Source organism: Pelobates fuscus, chromosome 13 (genome assembly GCF_036172605.1).
Source record: "Pelobates fuscus isolate aPelFus1 chromosome 13, aPelFus1.pri, whole genome shotgun sequence".
Classification (NCBI taxonomy): domain Eukaryota; kingdom Metazoa; phylum Chordata; class Amphibia; order Anura; family Pelobatidae; genus Pelobates; species Pelobates fuscus.
Window position 1 is genome coordinate 54,487,990 of NC_086329.1, and position 24,297 is coordinate 54,512,286.

Below are 24,297 nucleotides of genomic sequence, written 5' to 3' on the forward strand. Positions count from 1 at the left end.
CCTGGACCAATGGTGAATAACAAATAGCCTATTGACCCAACTATGTGTAGCCGATAGTAGGCACTGGACTCATTAAGAGATGTTTGAACCCCTCCCACAATATGCGCCTTTGAGTGCCCCACCATAACACCTGTGGACTCATGAGGGGCTTCAAGCAGTCTGACACCTAAGGTCACGCTCATGGCTATTGAGTCTACACCGTTACACAGCCAAGCCTAGCGTGCCGGTAATAACCCAGACACTGGTGCCTAAGCTTGACATTCGGCACTCTACACACGCTTACTTTAGACATGCTAGAGCTCAGCAGAGACGGGCCCTAGGCATAGCCAATTACAGCTAGCTTTACACCCTGCAGAGTACTTCTGAAAGCTTTAAAGCGAGAAGCAACTGCTGTGTTTCTAACTCCTTACTTTACTGTACTCCTGACCCTTAACATCACAAAAAACGATTTGCGTCATAAGATTATGCTGTTCTAACATGTCATTTTCGGTTTTGTAACTTGCAACCATTTACATTGTAATCTCATTCTTACCTATTCGCACAACTAAAAATAAAGATTGTCAAAAAAATTAAGAAATACACAGATTTTGCATCGAGATCCTATTATGAGGGCAGGAAAAAAAAGCGTATGTATGCAAACTAAAAAACCTTTCAAAATACTTACGACCATAAATCCTTGTTGACAATTTATAGCCCACTGAAAAGTAGCTCGACCAACAGAGGCTGAGTGATCCCACTGCTAATACAGATTACGGTTATTCAAAATTTAGGACCAAGGTAAACAAACTGAAAATTCCTAGAAAGATTTTTTCCAATTCAGCTATTTTGACCTTTAATTTGAGACCCACTTTGAGTTCATTCTATGCCCTCAGATATACCTGTCACAAAGTTTAGCTAGTAAAGACTCCAATATACATCACAGATTCATAATATAAAATACCTTTGTATACGTTTCCACTACATAATGACATTCTAACAAGCAGCCTCGGACCAGCCTGTAGAACAAGCATGTCAAACTCGCGGCCAACAATGGACATCTTTGCGACCCGGCGAGTGCATGCTTAGTGTTAAAGCAGAGTAAGCACCTGCTTTTTCCACATTGCAGGTGCCTACTCTGCTAAAAGTTACCCGGCCGGGGAGGAGAGGTTCCTGGCAGCAGCGAGGGAGCTCAGTCTTCCTGCTCCTTACACGCCGTCTGTAGTGATGCTGGGCGTCTGAATATGAAGAGCAGGAAGGCTGAGCTCTAGATAGAAGAGGGCCCACACCAACTCCCAAAGGTAGGGAGCAATAAATAAAATGATGTGCGTGCAAGAATGTGTAAATGTGTGTGTCAGTGAGTGAGTGAGTGTGTGTTGGTCAGTGTTGCATTAGCTGCGACTGGACAGTGGAGTACCTGGAGGTGCATAGAGGCATGACATTGACGTGCTCCACCTTCACAGGGTTTCAAGAAGTAGCGGGAGGATGAGATTTGGCACAGGGTGCGGACGGCGCCATTTAGGGTATACCAGAGGCCGGACTCCGGAGTCGCATATTGGCAGTAGCAATGTGAGTGGAGTCTGCTTCTTGGCTAGAGAGGTGGTACTGGGATTTAATATATTGGGAGGGGACTGGGATTTAGTAGAGGGGGTGCTGTTTTTGTTTTATATATATATATACACTGTACTATTCAAAATATACCTAAGTTTCTATGAAAATGTAAGTGTTTTTTTTTTTTTGCGGCCCACATAAAATTAAACCGTTATGTGGCCCATGCTAGACTTTGACATGCTTGCTGTAGAAGAATGAATTTTTCTACCATAAGCCATTAGTCTCTCATTTAATGCATGCATGTGTAGACCATCACCCTCCCCTTCCAAACAGGAAAGAACATTTCAGTGGGTCCTAACAATTCCTACAGCGAGTGAGAAGGCAGGAGATTCTAAATGGGCTCTAACTGTTAATATTACATTAGCATTTGAGCGAGTGATCAAAAATTGCAACTATTAAAATAATGAAGCAGTTTTTTTGTGTACAGATCATGCTTCTGAAGTTTCACTGCTCAATTCACTGCCCTGCCATTTAGGAGTTAAATCACCTTTGTTTCTGTTTAGCCAAACCTCCCCTGGCTGTAACAGCCTGCAGGAAAACAAAATGGTTTCATTTTCAATCAGATGTAACTTATTTTCAAAGTTTTTATCTCCTGCTCTGTAAACTAAATGTTAATCACACACAGGAGGCCCCTGCAGGGTGTAGCATGCTATTAAAAGATCAGGAAATAAGAAACTCTAAATTAGCCAGAATTTACAATAAAGGAAGTGTAAACATTATATGACTGTTTACAGGAAGTGTTTAGGAAGGCTGTGCAAGTCACATGCAGGGAGGTGTGATTAGGACTGTATCAACAAAGTGATTAAACTTCTAAATGGCAGAGTATTAAGCAATGAGACTGCAGGGACATGATCTATACACCAAAACTGCTTCATTAAGCACAAGTTGTTTTGCAGACCATAGTGTCACTTTAATTTCAGAAACATAATTTAGTTGGATTTACTGTATACAGGCATTATGCTTAAATGTAGACATTCTTTTTACATTCTCATACGCCCAAACGTGAAGCAGGGCTACTGTGGGTTTGGTAAAAGGGGGCAGGCCAGGGAATTTCATTACTGGTGTGTATCCACAATAGGCTGCTTTCCAATCAAGCAGACCGGCGCATCAAGGGCTGCCCATGCAAGGAGCTGCATGGTCCTAGTGCCGTGAGCATAGCGTGAGCACATCTAATGATGTGCTCACGTTGGGCTTTCTTGACACAGTTCCCTGTGTCTGCATTTTGTTGCCATTTTCAGTAAACAGTACTGCATTCAGCATTGTTCCAAATGCCTATTAGCAGGCTATTTAGCTATTTTTATTAGACCTGCTGTATGTGGGGGAAAAAAAAATATATTTTTGCTTTTATACTACCTTTTCAGAATATTGCAAGATAAGGGATGCCTTATACTGTAAAATGCTTTTCTTCCCCATAGAATTTCAAATTAATGCAAAAATAATTGTATAACTGCACAAAAATTAAATAAAACTTTAGGTTTGTCTGAAAAGAAAATCTGTACACAAAATGGTGGTTTTATTATGTCTTTATGTGCTCGCTATTTTTCTCATGGATGAACTTTTTAATGTATTATGAATTTAAGAATTATGAATGCGGGGTCGGAGCCTGACTGCCTAACAGAGCAGAAGCAGGGGACACAAGCTCCTGTAAAACGGGCAGGAAAAAGGGCATATTTGGGGACTAATTAGCCCAAAGACCCACCAGGGTGCATCCCCCACGTCGGGGGTGCACCCCTGAACAAAACAAGACCTTTTTGGAGCCCATCGGCGCTCGGAAAGTGGGACACCAAGCACGGCCTACAGAAACCGGAGCCGGGGAGAGGCGGCCGCTCTCTCTGACACCGCACCTCCTAAGCCAATTAGCAAGTCTCCAACCCCCCCCCCCCCCCTTTTTGGACCAGTGGAGGATATCCCGGTCCCCACTGGACAGGCGGACCAGACAAGCTGACCGGCCTTTTGGCTACATTGCCTGCAGAAACGCCGGATTTTACACAAGATGGCCGCTCAGCAAGGGCCAAAAATGGCGGGCACAAACACCACATCACCCACTCATTGCATGGAAGGCTTTGATCGGCTATGCACGAACCTATGGACAATACTTTGTCATCGTGGAGTTTCCTGCAACCGAGCAGCCAGAGTGATCGCCTTATGGATCCGCCCAGTGACTCGCAGACGCCATTACAGATACCCACTACAAGCGTTCAGGAAGGCCATGCGGCCACAAAGGCGCCAAAAATCAGCCTGGCGGAATAAAGCGCCAAGCTACCGGGGCTCACGCACTCGCTCCCATACACACAGCAGCTGGACCAACGAGCAACCCCGGCAGCCACACTACCTACCCAAACAAAGAACCTCGGACCAAAGAAGCACATCTCTACACCCAGAGAATATGGCCGAAAACCGCATGGCTGTACAAAAAAGGACGCTTCTCACAGAAACACCAAAGAGGGAATTAAACCCAAGGGTTTCACTGAGCAAAGCGCTATGCATGGACACAGCAAGTACATGCTACTGATACCCGAAACAGGCATAGGCTGAGGGCCTCCTTACTTGCAATACACAGCCCCCAACCTGGGCCCAAAGCTGTGGTTCACATGCTCTCCCTCCCTGCAACCACAGGCTAAATATATTACATATGCACTCTGTACCTTTTTTTCACCCACTCTGGCGATATTTAGACATCTGCCTGACCACCCAGTGGAACCTTGTTTCACATAGATGGGGATGCAGTAACACATCCTGTCTGTTTTTACAATTTCTGCCTTAGCCGTTTTGCTTCAGACCCCATCTATCTGCAATGTACCTAAACGTGTGTTTCATAGTGAATACAATATTTAAGCATGACATAATATAATGTTTAAGTATGACCTCATATATAATAGTAAAGCATTATACATTACTCAGACTAGCATAGTTACACTGCAGCCTCACAGTTGCCGACCTAATCGACAGGACATGTTGGACATGACCTAACACATTACAAATCCAGCAAGATAGCATTGCAGTCTCACTGTTGTTGTTGAAATCGACAAGCTATAAGTAATCAAACTTGTATGCAACAAATTGTATTAATGGTTACTAAATAACACAAAAAATTGTGCATGTTTTTCTTAAACCCCAATGCAACCTATAAATGTGAAACGCCGGAGGATTGCCTTTGGGGTACCTCACAAGCGACTGTTACTTACGGTATCTCTGCACTTTAAAAAAAATATTATGAATGCACGTTTTTTGCACTGAAATATGTAGATTTATGAATTTGGTGTATAATTTACTTTTAATTGAATTTATTATTTTTTAACATAATTTGTTAATTGTGGTTATGGTTGACACCCTCTCTATAGGCTACTGTGACACTGAGGCTATGGCCTCTGTGTAGGCCAACACATTGCACTTTTTGTTCCAATAAACCTGCCTTTCAACAGCAATTCCAAGTGCCTTGACCGAATTTATTTTATTTATGAGTTTGCTATGCATGTTTTTTAAATAAATGCTATGCTAATATTTGATTTTTAAACAAATATCGATTGGTAGTGAATAGATTGACAAAATGGACACCCCCTGCTTCCATTAGGATCCGGTTTGTTAAATAGCATGGCATGCATGGGTGCCCCTGTTTGCTTCATTGATACAATTACAAACCTGTTTTATTATTTTAAGGGACACTTCCCATTAAAACATCTTTAACTTTATAAAGTGGTTTTGGTGTAAAGATCATGCCCAGGCAGTCTCACTGTTCAATTATCGGTCATTTAGGTGTTTAACCCCTTAAGGACACAACTTTGTAGTAAAAGTCCAGCGTGATGTGTCCTTAAGGGATTAATCACTTTGTTTTGTAGCCCTATCCCCCAACTCCCCTACCTGAGACTCATTCAGCCTCAATATACACTTTCTATAAAGATCGATCTCATTTCAAAACGTCCTTCGATTCACAGTCTGTTTAATTTAGAATTTCTGATCTCCTGCTCAGTTAATAGACTGCAAGGGCCTCCTGTTTGTGATTAAAGTGCAACACCAACCCTAAATTCTGCAGTAAACCTGCAATTTTTTTTTTTTATTCACCTGGAATTCAGAACCGGGCTAAGCTCTCAGCGCTGCATCTCAAACTGCTTTGCTCAAAAAAAAGGAAAAGAAAAGAAGCCAGTGACTAAGTCAACCGGCCTCTGAGTGTGCCTGGGGAATCCAAACAAGGGGGTAACCCTTACATACGTGAAAGAGAACAATATTTACAAAAAGGTAGATCTAGGTGGAGAAGAGGAACCTCCTCAGCCCCAACCCTGATCCACCCAATAGGAAACCCCACCCTTCGGTAATGCTTCTGACTAAAACTTAACGTTTATTTCAATACGTAAAAATAAAATAATCTATATATGTGTTGACACCAAAAAATAATACAGTGAAGAAAAATGGTGAGAAAATTGATTAAAAATAATAAGGAGAGCCACAAAATTAATATTGAGTCTAAATGACTGTGGGTGTAGACCATAAAATATATATTAGGTCCTTCCGAAGACACCCCAGATAAGACTCCAGCAAGTGGGCTCAAAAGCCCAATGGGGTAAGATATAGAGAGAGGAGCTCAAAAGGTAGGTATAAAAACCTGTTGCACTTGGTGATAATTTTAGGAATTCTATCAAGTGCATATGGTGCTCAATTGCTCTTTGATCTCTGTGTTTGTGAGATCAATTACACTTTTTGCTTGGGTGTAAAAAGTACCTATTGGGTGTGGACTATAATCTATAATATATATAGTCCTCCCAGAAAAAGACAACACAAAACACACACCCCAAATAGGATTACTGCAAATGGGCTCTTGTTGCCAGAAAGCAGAGAGAGGAGCACAAAATTAGTATAAAAATCTGAAACCAAATTGTAACAAGTGCTACCTTATAACTCTGTTGCTCTTAAGATCCTATTTGTAGGGATATCTTAACAAGTGCACATAGTTGCCCCCTAGTTCAGTATCCCTATATTGTGGGATGTTGAATAGTAACTTGTTGCTTTGCTATCAACATTGTTACCACTAAAAAAGCAGTGGAGCTAAATTGTAGATTTGTCTCAGCTAAATGCACAAACGTAGGAAGCCCCTTCTCTCGAGGGATCCACCTCCCAAACACCCAAATCACATGAAAGGAGCTGAGCATCCAAAACTCCTCTTTGAGGAGTAAAATAATTGATTATAACGAACCCCTCAACCCCCAGATTGTTAAATCTATCTAAAGTTTGCTGGAATCTAAGTAGCGTGGCTTCTCCTGTCTGAATTAACCTAACGCGCGTTTCAGCGCATTGATGCGCCTTCGTCAGAGGTATTATATCAGACTGTCCCTCGTGCAACTCTTTTATAGGAGTACCTGGTCGGAGAACAGTGGGCGTGTCAAAGACTTGTTCGCGCCAAAAAATTCGGTTCAGATGGGTGCCGCCCCCCTAAGAACGTCACCGTTTGATTGGCCGGGATTCTGAAGGTCCTCCCTAGTGCACTATCGTCTAAACGTTCAATTCCCATTGATTAAATTGACGATCTATGTCATTTTTAATCTAGTGGATCAGACAAAGATTAGTCTGTATCCATTATTAGTCTTCATGGTCCAGTTAGCAATCCACTTTGCACCAAATTTATAATTAAAGGAGCTTTGTTCGTAATATATATACATATACACATAGGGGATGCTTCAGTAATACGGAAAAGTATTTGTACCTATTTATATGTTATAAATGTTAGCATAATTAACGTCCTTATTTAAAGGGGCAGGATCCACAAACCTATACATCCATATCTGAATATATGTGATATGTGATCATGATTGTCAGGGACACAAGGTCTGTGTCCTGATTATTTAAAGGGGCTGAACAGGACCAGAACTTAGTGTATATACAAATCTCTTTTAGTTCTTTAACCATATTTCCATAAATGTAGGTGTGGTATCGCCAATCCACTTCTGTTCTAGAGGGGCCGAGGGGCATTAAAAAACCAAACTTAAACACTCTAATAACTAAGGTATTTACACAAATTGTTAAATATACATATATACAGTTGAAGTAATTTGCATTACTATTGATGTTGAATATTAACTACTGTGAAAACTCATTTTAATTTTCAATGAAGGGCGTGAATGTAAACCCTTCATTTAGTCCATTGGGGGCCAGTGTATTGAATTTGTAGATCCAATAGCATTCTCTCTTGAGAAGGGTACGGTCCAGGTCGCCACCTCTGCGTCCTAGCTGAATCTTCTCTATACCCGCAAATTTGATTCCTCGCGTGTCCCCTTGATGTTCATTTCTGACATGTCTGGAAACTGGGGTGTCTCTAAAATTCCTAACCGAATGTATGTGCTCCATAACACGCCTCTTGAAGGGGCGAATAGTTTTCCCCACATATCTGAGGCCACACACACATATCAGTAGGTAAATAATCCCCTTCGTATTGCAATTAAAAAATTGTTTAATCTGACATGTTGGTTGGTCAATCAAGTCTGGGAGAACTTTAGAATCTTTTAACATATAGTGGCAGGCCACACACTTGCCACATTGGTAAGTTCCCTGCACGGAGAGCCAGTTAGTGTTGCCCCTTTTTGTAGATAAATGGCTAGGAACCAACACTTCTTTTAGATTTTTTCCCCTTCGTGCCGTGAGGGCACTGTTAAGTGATAGGGAAGATCTCCTGAAAGATAAAGTAGTACCAACAAAGCAGGAACCTATTCGTTGTGTGGCTACGTTTGACTCTGGATGGGACCAGACCAAACGAATACTGGGCAGATTCTGGCCTTTGATTTCCCAAGACCCCCAACTTAAGGGAGTAGTGACTCCTTTTGTCTCCCTCACGGCACGAAGGGGAAAAAATCTAAAAGAAGTGTTGGTTCCTAGCCATTTATCTACAAAAAGGGGCAACACTAACTGGCTCTCCGTGCAGGGAACTTACCAATGTGGCAAGTGTGTGGCCTGCCACTATATGTTAAAAGATTCTAAAGTTCTCCCAGACTTGATTGACCAACCAACATGTCAGATTAAACAATTTTTTAATTGCAATACGAAGGGGATTATTTACCTACTGATATGTGTGTGTGGCCTCAGATATGTGGGGAAAACTATTCGCCCCTTCAAGAGGCGTGTTATGGAGCACATACATTCGGTTAGGAATTTTAGAGACACCCCAGTTTCCAGACATGTCAGAAATGAACATCAAGGGGACACGCGAGGAATCAAATTTGCGGGTATAGAGAAGATTCAGCTAGGACGCAGAGGTGGCGACCTGGACCGTACCCTTCTCAAGAGAGAATGCTATTGGATCTACAAATTCAATACACTGGCCCCCAATGGACTAAATGAAGGGTTTACATTCACGCCCTTCATTGAAAATTAAAATGAGTTTTCACAGTAGTTAATATTCAACATCAATAGTAATGCAAATTACTTCAACTGTATATATGTATATTTAACAATTTGTGTAAATACCTTAGTTATTAGAGTGTTTAAGTTTGGTTTTTTAATGCCCCTCGGCCCCTCTAGAACAGAAGTGGATTGGCGATACCACACCTACATTTATGGAAATATGGTTAAAGAACTAAAAGAGATTTGTATATACACTAAGTTCTGGTCCTGTTCAGCCCCTTTAAATAATCAGGACACAGACCTTGTGTCCCTGACAATCATGATCACATATCACATATATTCAGATATGGATGTATAGGTTTGTGGATCCTGCCCCTTTAAATAAGGACGTTAATTATGCTAACATTTATAACATATAAATAGGTACAAATACTTTTCCGTATTACTGAAGCATCCCCTATGTGTATATGTATATATATTACGAACAAAGCTCCTTTAATTATAAATTTGGTGCAAAGTGGATTGCTAACTGGACCATGAAGACTAATAATGGATACAGACTAATCTTTGTCTGATCCACTAGATTAAAAATGACATAGATCGTCAATTTAATCAATGGGAATTGAACGTTTAGACGATAGTGCACTAGGGAGGACCTTCAGAATCCCGGCCAATCAAACGGTGACGTTCTTAGGGGGGCGGCACCCATCTGAACCGAATTTTTTGGCGCGAACAAGTCTTTGACACGCCCACTGTTCTCCGACCAGGTACTCCTATAAAAGAGTTGCACGAGGGACAGTCTGATATAATACCTCTGACGAAGGCGCATCAATGCGCTGAAACGCGCGTTAGGTTAATTCAGACAGGAGAAGCCACGCTACTTAGATTCCAGCAAACTTTAGATAGATTTAACAATCTGGGGGTTGAGGGGTTCGTTATAATCAATTATTTTACTCCTCAAAGAGGAGTTTTGGATGCTCAGCTCCTTTCATGTGATTTGGGTGTTTGGGAGGTGGATCCCTCGAGAGAAGGGGCTTCCTACGTTTGTGCATTTAGCTGAGACAAATCTACAATTTAGCTCCACTGCTTTTTTAGTGGTAACAATGTTGATAGCAAAGCAACAAGTTACTATTCAACATCCCACAATATAGGGATACTGAACTAGGGGGCAACTATGTGCACTTGTTAAGATATCCCTACAAATAGGATCTTAAGAGCAACAGAGTTATAAGGTAGCACTTGTTACAATTTGGTTTCAGATTTTTATACTAATTTTGTGCTCCTCTCTCTGCTTTCTGGCAACAAGAGCCCATTTGCAGTAATCCTATTTGGGGTGTGTGTTTTGTGTTGTCTTTTTCTGGGAGGACTATATATATTATAGATTATAGTCCACACCCAATAGGTACTTTTTACACCCAAGCAAAAAGTGTAATTGATCTCACAAACACAGAGATCAAAGAGCAATTGAGCACCATATGCACTTGATAGAATTCCTAAAATTATCACCAAGTGCAACAGGTTTTTATACCTACCTTTTGAGCTCCTCTCTCTATATCTTACCCCATTGGGCTTTTGAGCCCACTTGCTGGAGTCTTATCTGGGGTGTCTTCGGAAGGACCTAATATATATTTTATGGTCTACACCCACAGTCATTTAGACTCAATATTAATTTTGTGGCTCTCCTTATTATTTTTAATCAATTTTCTCACCATTTTTCTTCACTGTATTATTTTTTGGTGTCAACACATATATAGATTATTTTATTTTTACGTATTGAAATAAACGTTAAGTTTTAGTCAGAAGCATTACCGAAGGGTGGGGTTTCCTATTGGGTGGATCAGGGTTGGGGCTGAGGAGGTTCCTCTTCTCCACCTAGATCTACCTTTTTGTAAATATTGTTCTCTTTCACGTATGTAAGGGTTACCCCCTTGTTTGGATTCCCCAGGCACACTCAGAGGCCGGTTGACTTAGTCACTGGCTTCTTTTCTTTTCCTTTTTTTTGACTTAAGTTGTTCTAAACTGGTTTTAGTACCTGCATAAGTGTGTCTTATTCCCTACTACTGTGTAAACTCAGAATATGGCCAGCTTCCTAAACCAATTAAAGGACCCAAATCAATGGTGCCTAGATGCTGAGAAAGTATTCTCAGACAAAGAATGCGCATTTCTCTCTACAGATATGAACATAGAATCAAAATTTAGACAATTATCAAATTTCTGTAAACAACAGATTAGGATGGGGTGGGAAATTTCATCTCTCCAAAATTACCTCAATAAATCGATGATACCAAGGGGTCTCAGGGTACAAATTATGCCTAACACCAATATTAACGATGCCACCCTCCTTAAAGAATGGGAAGAGGCGGCAAATCTTTGCTCTCGAACCTTTATGGATATAATATGTAGATTCGAAAGTAAAAAACTTACAGAGGTTAATGATAAAGTAAATGAGGCCGTTGAAGCCACACAACAGTTTAAAGAAGACCCAAACTTCAACACTCAGGAAGTCAGTCTCCAACAAAATCTAAATAAGTACAGGGATTCTATTAAGAATCGGAAACACAGGAAATTCCTGAGGGACCACCAAGATTATAAGAATGAACGAGTCTATAGGAAATTCAGAAAGGTTACACATGTTGAATCCGATCAAAACACCACATCTGAGTACGAGACCTCAGACACAGACAATGAGGACACTAACATGGCCTCTACATCCCGTACGAACGAACAATCAAAGGGTATCCTTAAAAAAGGGGTTACTTTTTTAGGGCAGAGCCCCCGAGAGGGGGAAATGCCATCACAATACAGACAGACAAGATACAGGGGGAGAGCACGGAAAAGATACTAGATACCAACACAAAGGTCCTTAATCTCTCTGACATTATACTTACTGACCCACAATATCAGGTCCTAAGGAAGGGTTTATCGTTTGTCCCGGTACCCCCTTTCAGCAAGTTTGACTGGATAAAGGATATCCATTTGTTTGGCAGACGCCTGGCCCTACATAAATACTTTTTAACTATCAATGAAAAAAGAGCTCGAGAATTGGGCTTCAGTGTCAGAGAATTCCAGTGTTTGAATGACCTTGTATCCCTATTGGAAGATAATGATGGGACCTCCCCATATCCCTACACAGACTTGGGCCCTAGAAGTAAATTTACACCAAACATCAAAGACTTCAAGAATATAGATATGTTCGTTGAATCAGTATGTAAAATGGTAGACAAACTCAAAATAGATTCCTTGGAACCTCGACCCCATAGTAATCTTTCAGGGGATGAGTGGCGTGCCCTCCGTGTCCTGCAGGACAACGAGGACATCATCATTAAACCAGCAGACAAAGGGGGGAACATTGTTGTTTTAAACAGAGCACATTATATTCAGCTTGCAAACAACATACTTAAAGATGATACAACTTATTGTACATTAAGCTCTGATCCCTCCATCAAATTTCTGTCAGATCTTAAATGTGTCTTGGACTCAGCATTTGATGCTGGCATACTGGGTAGGAGAGAACATGCCTACATTTACACCAAAAATCCGGTGGTGTCTACGTTCTACTGCCTACCCAAGGTGCACAAGAACTATACTCAATTAACAGCTAGACCGATTGTGTCAGGGTCAAACAATCTAACGAGTAGGGCCAGTCAGTATCTTGACAAAATACTCAGACCATTTGTGGAAAAACTACCGTCCTACTTGAGAGATACAAAGGACACATTGAAGTGCCTAAAGTCTCTCAATCTACCTAGAGGTGCACTTCTGTGTAGCCTCGATGTAGAGGCCCTGTACTCCTCAATCCCCCATACCCTGGGATTGGCACATACTAAATGCTACCTAGATACACGGGGACTGAGACATGAGCACCACACGCAATTCGTAATAGAGTTGCTGAGGTTTGTGTTAACTCACAACTTCTTTCTCTTTAATGGCCAACTTTACCACCAGGTGCAGGGCACAGCTATGGGCACGTCTTGTGCTCCATCATATGCCAACCTGCACCTGGGGTGGTGGGAAGAGAATGTGGTTTTCTCAGAAGTCAATATGGAGTTCACAAGACACATCTTCCTTTGGAAGAGGTATATGGATGATGTCCTCGTTGTCTGGACAGGCACGGAGGACGCCTTCAGGTTATTTGTAGAGAACCTGAACACCAATGAGCTGAACCTAAAACTCACAATGGAAATTGGTGGCTCTACACTTAACTTCCTAGATTGCACTGTCAATATCTCAAAAGAATCAAGAATTGACACCACTCTGTTTAGAAAGGCCACCTCAACAAATACGATGCTAAGATGGGAAAGTCATCACCCAATAACGCTGAAAAGAGGCATCCCGGTTGGTCAATACCTACGCTTGAGGAGGAATTGTTCAACCATGGATGAATTCATCAACCAAGCCAAACTCCTCAGAGCTAGGTTTAAAGAGAGGGGATATCCCAATCGTTGCCTCAAAAAAGCATTTCAAAGGGCACTGTTAAGTGATAGGGAAGATCTCCTGAAAGATAAAGTAGTACCAACAAAGCAGGAACCTATTCGTTGTGTGGCTACGTTTGACTCTGGATGGGACCAGACCAAACGAATACTGGGCAGATTCTGGCCTTTGATTTCCCAAGACCCCCAACTTAAGGGAGTAGTGACTCCTTTTGTCTCCCTCACGGCACGAAGGGGAAAAAATCTAAAAGAAGTGTTGGTTCCTAGCCATTTATCTACAAAAAGGGGCAACACTAACTGGCTCTCCGTGCAGGGAACTTACCAATGTGGCAAGTGTGTGGCCTGCCACTATATGTTAAAAGATTCTAAAGTTCTCCCAGACTTGATTGACCAACCAACATGTCAGATTAAACAATTTTTTAATTGCAATACGAAGGGGATTATTTACCTACTGATATGTGTGTGTGGCCTCAGATATGTGGGGAAAACTATTCGCCCCTTCAAGAGGCGTGTTATGGAGCACATACATTCGGTTAGGAATTTTAGAGACACCCCAGTTTCCAGACATGTCAGAAATGAACATCAAGGGGACACGCGAGGAATCAAATTTGCGGGTATAGAGAAGATTCAGCTAGGACGCAGAGGTGGCGACCTGGACCGTACCCTTCTCAAGAGAGAATGCTATTGGATCTACAAATTCAATACACTGGCCCCCAATGGACTAAATGAAGGGTTTACATTCACGCCCTTCATTGAAAATTAAAATGAGTTTTCACAGTAGTTAATATTCAACATCAATAGTAATGCAAATTACTTCAACTGTATATATGTATATTTAACAATTTGTGTAAATACCTTAGTTATTAGAGTGTTTAAGTTTGGTTTTTTAATGCCCCTCGGCCCCTCTAGAACAGAAGTGGATTGGCGATACCACACCTACATTTATGGAAATATGGTTAAAGAACTAAAAGAGATTTGTATATACACTAAGTTCTGGTCCTGTTCAGCCCCTTTAAATAATCAGGACACAGACCTTGTGTCCCTGACAATCATGATCACATATCACATATATTCAGATATGGATGTATAGGTTTGTGGATCCTGCCCCTTTAAATAAGGACGTTAATTATGCTAACATTTATAACATATAAATAGGTACAAATACTTTTCCGTATTACTGAAGCATCCCCTATGTGTATATGTATATATATTACGAACAAAGCTCCTTTAATTATAAATTTGGTGCAAAGTGGATTGCTAACTGGACCATGAAGACTAATAATGGATACAGACTAATCTTTGTCTGATCCACTAGATTAAAAATGACATAGATCGTCAATTTAATCAATGGGAATTGAACGTTTAGACGATAGTGCACTAGGGAGGACCTTCAGAATCCCGGCCAATCAAACGGTGACGTTCTTAGGGGGGCGGCACCCATCTGAACCGAATTTTTTGGCGCGAACAAGTCTTTGACACGCCCACTGTTCTCCGACCAGGTACTCCTATAAAAGAGTTGCACGAGGGACAGTCTGATATAATACCTCTGACGAAGGCGCATCAATGCGCTGAAACGCGCGTTAGGTTAATTCAGACAGGAGAAGCCACGCTACTTAGATTCCAGCAAACTTTAGATAGATTTAACAATCTGGGGGTTGAGGGGTTCGTTATAATCAATTATTTTACTCCTCAAAGAGGAGTTTTGGATGCTCAGCTCCTTTCATGTGATTTGGGTGTTTGGGAGGTGGATCCCTCGAGAGAAGGGGCTTCCTACGTTTGTGCATTTAGCTGAGACAAATCTACAATTTAGCTCCACTGCTTTTTTAGTGGTAACAATGTTGATAGCAAAGCAACAAGTTACTATTCAACATCCCACAATATAGGGATACTGAACTAGGGGGCAACTATGTGCACTTGTTAAGATATCCCTACAAATAGGATCTTAAGAGCAACAGAGTTATAAGGTAGCACTTGTTACAATTTGGTTTCAGATTTTTATACTAATTTTGTGCTCCTCTCTCTGCTTTCTGGCAACAAGAGCCCATTTGCAGTAATCCTATTTGGGGTGTGTGTTTTGTGTTGTCTTTTTCTGGGAGGACTATATATATTATAGATTATAGTCCACACCCAATAGGTACTTTTTACACCCAAGCAAAAAGTGTAATTGATCTCACAAACACAGAGATCAAAGAGCAATTGAGCACCATATGCACTTGATAGAATTCCTAAAATTATCACCAAGTGCAACAGGTTTTTATACCTACCTTTTGAGCTCCTCTCTCTATATCTTACCCCATTGGGCTTTTGAGCCCACTTGCTGGAGTCTTATCTGGGGTGTCTTCGGAAGGACCTAATATATATTTTATGGTCTACACCCACAGTCATTTAGACTCAATATTAATTTTGTGGCTCTCCTTATTATTTTTAATCAATTTTCTCACCATTTTTCTTCACTGTATTATTTTTTGGTGTCAACACATATATAGATTATTTTATTTTTACGTATTGAAATAAACGTTAAGTTTTAGTCAGAAGCATTACCGAAGGGTGGGGTTTCCTATTGGGTGGATCAGGGTTGGGGCTGAGGAGGTTCCTCTTCTCCACCTAGATCTACCTTTTTGTAAATATTGTTCTCAAACTGCTTTGCCCAGTGCAATCACAGGCTTCTCTTAGACAAGCCTGTGTCGGCAATCTGAGCTGGCAAGGGCGGGAGGGAGGTTCGGAGGGAAGGATTTTTAACATTTGTATTTATTTTTTTGAAAGGGAGAAGCTCAATATGTCCGTTGCCACTTCTATGTAGAGCACATGGACGATGGATATGTTTTATGCACATAATTGACATTCGCTAGGCTGGTCCACATGCCTCACTTATTTTTTTTGCCTAAAATTACATTTTTGTCATAGATCAGTTACAATTAAGAGATCTAATTTATTTTTCTCTTACTCTCACTACAGTACATTAGAACATTGTAAATTGGTTACGCAAAACGGAGCGGCTCAGAATGTGTAAAAAGACCCTTAGGATTATTTTGTAAATCGGAAAACATGGGGAATTCACAAGGGAATAGCTTTTACACCAAACTGCACAAGATCGAGAAATAACTTGGAGTTAGAATAGAAACTATTCCAAATAGACTATTTTGAGCTGAACCCTGCCTTGCTGCTTTTGACAAACCACCTCCTAAATATTTTGTGGTCTAGTTGCAGTTTTTACAAGACCCCTAGATGTTCAACAAATCAGTCCTTAGAAACAGGTCTATTAATCATGTCTGCCCAGAGGCAGGACTGTCTTAACGCACGGGCACGCAGTTGACCAGGGTGACCCCAGCAGGGGGATTATAGGCTATCCAATTTTCAGTAACATTTTTCAGGAGAATTATTAAGAACCTTAAAACCCTCTTTATTAAAATGTTTAGGTCTAATCACATCAATATCAGCTGTTATCGGTCGTTGAGATATAATAAATTTCTACAAATATTTTTAACAGTCCATGTCATTTGCCCACCCGGATACCTACTGCACATTTGTGCGGATTAATCTCTACTGTACAATATGCTTTTTAATGTTTAAATACTGATTTTGTTGTAGGTACCAATAAATACAAGCTTAATTTTGATCAATAATTCTCATTGCTGTGAGTGGTTGTATAGGCAGTGCCCCAGTGAACTGATTTGCCCTGGGGACTGTAAGGCTGTTAAGACGGCCCTGTCTGGAGGGGTTAAGAAATCAGGCATTACAGCTTGTTTACAGTAGGTCTCCAGGAAATCACTCTCATTATCTCTAGTAAGCTTCCCTTTGTAGTGTCAAAGGAGCTAATCTAGAAATAATTTGCTCACACCTTTGCTCCCTCAGCTCTGATTATGTTCACTACTGATCCTTCAATTGGGAAATACAGGGAAAGTTGAAAGGATTAATGATGTTTGTGAGATGCTGTGGGATTATACGCACTGCCTGGGATCACACACACACTATAATCTCCGTCATTGCAGGGCTAATAGGCGTTGCTTGTTAAATCAGGGTAACCAGATATTTTAAATATATATTTCAATGGTTTAAAAACACAAGATAAAAGACAAATAGATAGAACATGTATACGGAACCTAAATGTTCAAAATGGAAAAGGTTAGCGATAACTGCACATCCCCTCCAGAACATTACGTTGTACGTGCATGGAACAGTCATTGCGCATAGTTCGTACAATTACTTATATAGCACCAACATGATCCGCAACGCTGTACAATGTAAGAAGACAAACCTTTGATTCTAACAAAACACATATGACATTCGGGAACAGCATGTGAAGAGGGCTTTGCCTAAACTAGTTTTGTAGAACGTCATGAAATAGAGTGCAAGACAGCTGCTGCACTGGGCAGTAAACAAGGCTGGAGGTTTTAGATAGATAATGGGCAGATACGATGCATCAATTGGTTTATATATGCTGTCCAATTATGTGGGGGAAGACTTAAAATTGAACTTTACACCATTCAATAGAAAATCACCAATAATTTAACGGTTCACTTTACTGTTACGGTTTACTGAAAACCATTGCTTGTAAACCATTTTTTTTATGTGATGCTTTTTATTTAAATGTAAAAAGTAGCAATTAACATCACAATCCAGTGCAGTCCAGGCCTGTACTAATGTATACAGCACATTGCATGCTTGCTATGCTCTCACTAGAATGATAAAGGGCAAATTTTATAACAATGATTGACGGGCAATATGTGGTCAGTTTCAGGAGAAAGATAAATAGCAGTGTGGATTTCAATATTTAAAGGGAACCTATAGTCCTGAAAATAATATTTATTTTGGTTATAATTTTCCTTTGATCAGTGTGTCAGCCGTCCATCCCCATTGAGTTCAAACAATGTGAAATTAAATAAAGATTACTTTAATCGTTTCCAGCGCTGATACACCTCTGCTGCCTTCTCTGCCTCCGTCAGCACACCTGCCGATTCTTCCGCGTTCTTGTTCAGTTTGATGCTTCTCATAGAGAAGTACTGGGGACGAAATACGCATGTGTGGCCAAACTCTGCACTCCTCCAATCAGATGCTGTTTTATAGTATTTGAATGAAGAGCAGAGTTTGACTCTGTTCTGCTGGTCGAAATGCCTCTAGTGGCCATCAGGTAGACAACCACTGTTGGTGTTTTGAACCATGCAATGTAAATATTGCCATTTCTATGCAGATGAAGTGGTCTGGGCCCCTTTAGTAGTTCTTTGATTTTTCAGGCCTCAAACACGTTTGTTAAAGATAGCGGATAAATTAGCACTGGAAATATTTCTCATTAAAGAACAATATTTTCAGACTTTTGGAGTGTAAAGACTGGGATCGCTCCAAACCTTTCTCAAATCTATGTTTAACCGGTAACATTTATCTTACCCAGTTACTAAAACTGTATCAATATCGGACAGGACACTTCATATATGTATTCCTTTAACCTGTCTCTCTTTGGTGTGTAGCATTTCCATAAAGCCATACTTTTATTGCAAATTGTTTATTCACAGGACATATTAATTTGAAAACAAAATCAGGTTCTTAATTGAGATTTTCGGTTTAGTCCTAATCTGGCATCAGCATGTTAGGAGGAATTCACACACAAAGACACAACGTTAGCCTACTTAAAACTGTACTCAGTTCAAGAAAATCACATTACATTTGGTAAAACACTTCCAGGAAAATAAAACCACAAAATGAAAAGGATTTTAAAGGAGCCGTATTGAAATATTTTGCTGGTGACGTCCTGACAGAGACCAATTTATTTATTTAATTCACATGTAAAACAGTTTGCAGGATTTTGTTGCAGCCACTGGGCAACAAGGCAGTTTAAAACACAGGTAGAGAAATTTTCCAACCAGGCACTTTGGCTGACAAGTATACACATTGGCATATTTAATGTTACATTATCATTTACCCTACACACACACAATTTATTTGTTATTAATGAGTAACAAGGACTATTGAAGAGATTTCAATCTGAAGATACATGAACAAATTTGGCTGCCAATAAATTAGAGATACTGCATAGAGCTACTACCGAATGGGCAGCTTTCTCCTTGACCTATTTGTGATTCTGTTAGAGACAATACACACAGTTTAATGCAGACACACAAAATGTGGATTATCGCATAAGTACTTTAAAAACAGTTGTAGACATGTAACAGTAACTATATCGGGTGTATAGTGTATCAATATCATACATTAAAGCCTTGTTTAATACCTGCAGGTAACAATTAAAAAAAACCTTTGGCAAGAGATGGGTTTACAAAACAGCCTCATGTGTTTACTAGGAACATTCAAAGATATATCAGGCACCTGTGTATTGTAAGGCTTGGCGACACACAAAAGTAGAATGCAAAATAGCTTGTTGTTTTTTTTTTCTAATGTAAACCACATTTGGTTAGAAATTAATAATCAGAATTTAGTTTAGTTTAGTATTGCTCTTGGCACACTACAAGGTTCTTATCAACCATATCTGTTAATGAGTGCCTCTGTTAAGAGATGTCCCAGAATACTCGGCTGCAGAGTCATGACTATTTAAATGGATCCCTTTTGGTTAGCTGTGCAAAACAGATTCCCCCAGTTAAAATGGAGTTTCATAAAAGGTTACAATAGCGAGGCACTAAGAGATAAAAAAAAACGGAATATGTAAACTTCCCTATACACAAAAAAAAAAAAGCTAAAAACAAACCCTTAAAGATACAAAACCCTCTCAAGTAGATGATTAATAAATACAAATTCAAATGTCATCTACGGAATATGGTAATGCGATTCCAAATGATATTGTATCATTTACTTTATACCCAAAATGAATGAGTTAATCTGTAGTGTCACTTACTTGGCATCGAACATGAAAAATAAGCAAAAGTTGGGATACATTTAAAGGATTTATACTAATGGTAAGGACTTTTGAGTGATTCTCTTTGTATTAAAATGCACGTGATGCCTTATCTTGGCACTGCAGATATTGGTAGACTTCGGTTCCCATGATGCTAATTAAGTTGAGGCCACAAATCATTAGTACCTACTGAGCAACGTTCTGCCAATTTACCAGTTTTGGTTCAATGGTATATAATGGTATAGCAATATGCCCTATAAGCTGTGATAACTTCCCAGGCAGTACCTGCAAGGAAGATGGAAGCTTGCAGAATAAGTTGGTTTTGAGCAACCTTGTCTTTGCATGGACTGCAGCAAGCAATTATGCGTCACAAGATATAGAAGTCTCTATTGAGATCTAAGAGGTCAGATGGCGTGAAAGGCAAAACGAGTGCCAATTCATATACTGCATGACTGAAAGGGCTACTTGTTTTTTTACAACATGGAAGCTCTATTTAGAAGTTCAGTCACATAGAATTAAGGATAGTGGACTACTGACATTTAAAATTAAACACAAAATAGCAGTTAAAAAAAAATTAAAAAAAATGAAGACATTTAAGTTACCTCCCCCCTCACCACAAACTGGATTATTTTATTTGCATTTTGCAAGATGATGGGATACTTTTGAAGGATTACCGATCAGCTAATAAACCATTTAAACTCATTAAGTGGCACTGCAGTGTTCTCATTTAAGGTAATGCTTCCATAGAAAGACAAAAGCGCCCTCCTAATGTTCAGTATTTGCTTAGGCAACTCCAAACTAGGCTAAAACAAAGAAAAACACCAAATAAAACCACACACAGGACCTACGTCAAGGCACCCCTTATTATTTTGAGAAAGGCCATGCCCCTTTATCTCTTTTTGCTGATCGTAAAGGGGCTGTATACATCTCACAGCTTCATATTAAGCAACAAGATAAAACCAACACCACACAGTGGTGACAGGAAATACAGCTGTTTCCAGCAGCACAAAAACAAAATTCAAAATAAGAAGAAAAAAAAAAATCAAAAAAAAAAAATCTACCCAATAATACAGATATGCGGAAAAATAAAAAGGCACGCCGCAATCCAACTTGCACAGGTCCCTAAAGGGGACGATTATGTTGTAACTCCTATTCCTATGTCCTGTCTCTCATGAACACAAACGCTCTCTGGATTGTAATCCTAGTAGCTGTTCTCGTGGCCAGCCAAAATGTACAGGTTGCTGTGTGCAGTAGGGTTTAACGTTGGTCGACTCTCCAACACGACCACTCTACAAGAGGGAAAGAGAAAAGATATACTTTATACTAGCAAGACAGTAAAACAAAACAAAAAAAAAGCACTAATAACTAAAGGTAAAAAAAAGGCACACGGACGTGTCAAATATAATTTAATAGGTCACCTGGTTACAGTTATACCATATATTAGCATAACAAACATACAGATGCAAAATTATTTAAGATTTCATGCGTCCTGGTTTATTTTCAGTGTAAACTACCATGCGGACAAAAATATTCTACAAATATGGCTGCATGAGCGAGTCTACTGTGGGCAGCCATCTTGGGAAATGTAGAAGAGATTTTCACGCTGGTCATATTAATCTCGTAGAGATGTCTATACCCGCCTGGTTTCTTTAAAACATGATTATTTACCAACACTTTTATTGCCTAAACATTCTATCATTAATGCTAAGATTTGATACTTGGCATAATAGAACCGAGAATGCAGCTTTAGGATTCTTTACTGGATTCTCTTCAGATAAAGGAATTGGGGATGCAATTATCTCATGACCATGCAATTCCTTTTTTGAAGATCATTGTAGATATTTACCTGATGGGCTGGATATTTAAATTGGACTAAATTGGTTAGGCAATTGGACTAAAATTGTTAGGTAACCAATTCTTCCATTTTCTCAGTGACCTATTCCATTGTAATATAATATTTACAAAAATTCCTGCAAAACACCTCAATTGGACTTTCCCCAGATACCTCCTTTGCTCACATATGATGTACTATTATCAACCAAAAATAGCATGTGGAGACAATTTTACATTCTGTCCACAGTTGAAAACCACTGCGTTAAGTACGTCGGCATTTAATATCCATACCTGTCTGATCCTAATAAACGGAAAACTCTGGATTCGTCAGAAATTTCTTGCGTAACCTAAACAAAATTAAAATAAAGAAGTAGAAAACACGAAAGTGGGAAAAACATAGTTTTTAAAATTAAGTTTAAATAAAACATTTTTTTAAATGTGCATGGGGCTTATGCAACTCTGTATTTTGAAAGGTGTTTTTTTGATTGTTTGTATTTTCAGCAAACTTAAAAAATAATTAGCTGTCACTTCAAAAAAAAAAAACTTATCAAAAACGGATTTAAAAAAGTTTTCCAACGATCTCTAAAATTAGCCGTCTTCGAGATCGTTGGTAAGCTTTTTTAAATCATTTTTTTTTTATGTTTCCTTTTAAAGTGACAGCTAGTTTTTCTTCTTCTCCATTTTCCCCTTAGCACATAATCTATAAGGGAGCCATGGCGACTTGGAAATCTGGGATGGAGAAGCATGTCACACAAATATTGCATACATCAATAGGAAATTCTCACTCTGTGCAAATTGTGCGGAAGTTGTTCTAGCTTGTTGGAAAGCAGAGTTAGACGTCAAAAGAATAATTGCTTATATGTACATGCAAGACTTGAAGTTTACCCATTCTTTTGGTTTTAATATATTATATAGATAGTTGAAAAACATGTGAAAATAACAAATAAAACAACAAAAAGATACTCGTATTTGAAATTCCTGCATTTTCTGCAAATCTCCAACACAAACCAAAAAGAGAGAATGACAATTATGATGTTCAATTTTTGGAGCACTGCCAAGCTTATCCCATAATCAGTGCATTATGGACAAGGCAATGTTTTCTGTGAGTTGTAATTAAGTGGTCAACCTTCTAATGTAAAAAGCAAACTGCTAGAAACCGAGCTACTCGTTTTTTACAATCGTTTTGAGAAGAAAATGGAAGAACTAAGTTTAAAAAGGCTTATTGAGGAGCAATAACTTTTAAAATATTTTTTTTTTTTATATATATCCGATAAGCTTGATTAAAATAATCCACCCTACACAGCTAATTTTATCCTAAGCTTCACATTGGGCCAATACATTTTTTTCTTACATCCCGATCTGTTTTTCAGAAAACCTTGTGCTCGGCTGAATAAGTACATTACCATTGTGGGCAACAAATAAGCCAAACCGGTATTTTAGGATATAACTACTACTTTAGAAAAGAGCTGTTAAAAGGTCTTTAAATCAATGGCACAGAGTGAATTGTGAAGAAAAATAAAATCTACACTTATGTTGAGCTATATTATCTCCATTTCTAATATGTGTGCAAGGCACATAGCATGCTTAAAGTGGTTCGTGATTATGGCTAGTGTTTCATTTTGATGGCTTACCTCGTTTGATTTGAAGTTTTTTCCCTGCATTCCGTGTTTCCAGAAGGCTAGCACACTGTCCTGAAGGCACACTAAAATCATACAAAGCAAACCGTGTGAAATCACAGGGTATCATGCTCATCTACATAATAAATCCCACGAAGACTCATTTTCTGATCAGATCATAAATGTGCCTGACATAGGTAGTCACGTTTCATCCTGTGATAGCCAAAATGCCAGCAAACTTACAGATCAAATAATACTTAAAGGGTTACTCCAAGCACCATGACCACTTCCTTGATTTGAAGTGGTCATGGTGCCTGGAATCTGTGTGCGCAGTGTGTCAGTATCAAAGTAAAGTTCATGCTACTTTGCTGCCGGAGGTGTAACTCCACGTTTGGCAGCGTCATTGGAGCATCATTAGCCAGCCCGGAACAAGAGTTCTGGGCTGGCTAATGTCCATTCAGTGCAAATTTTAATGCAGTGTGTCATTTTTTTTTTTTTTTTTGAGAATGGGCATCTGATGGTCTAAGACAATAAATGGCAACTGGATTTGTTTTTGCAACTCTGCAGAAGCCAAAAGTGCACCAGCCAACATGACAGGAGCCTCAGACTCGCAGGGACCCATTGCCCAACCAGGAAACGGAGTCAGGGTACACCTGGCATCATTACCAAC

General features: G+C 39.6%; 1 protein-coding gene across 1 annotated transcript in view; it reads right to left on the minus strand.

The window, feature by feature from the left end:
• Positions 1 to 19,059: 19,059 nt before the first annotated feature.
• Positions 19,060 to 24,297, minus strand: part of MAP4K5 (mitogen-activated protein kinase kinase kinase kinase 5) — a 146,912-nt gene continuing 141,674 nt past the window's right edge. The window contains exons 30-32 of the mRNA XM_063438987.1: positions 23,643 to 23,713; positions 22,303 to 22,358; positions 19,060 to 21,467 (exon numbers count right to left, since the gene is read on the minus strand). Coding sequence (XP_063295057.1) covers positions 21,380 to 21,467; positions 22,303 to 22,358; positions 23,643 to 23,713 — 215 coding nt within the window. The 3' untranslated portion in view covers positions 19,060 to 21,379. The remainder of the gene's footprint in view (positions 21,468 to 22,302; positions 22,359 to 23,642; positions 23,714 to 24,297) is intronic.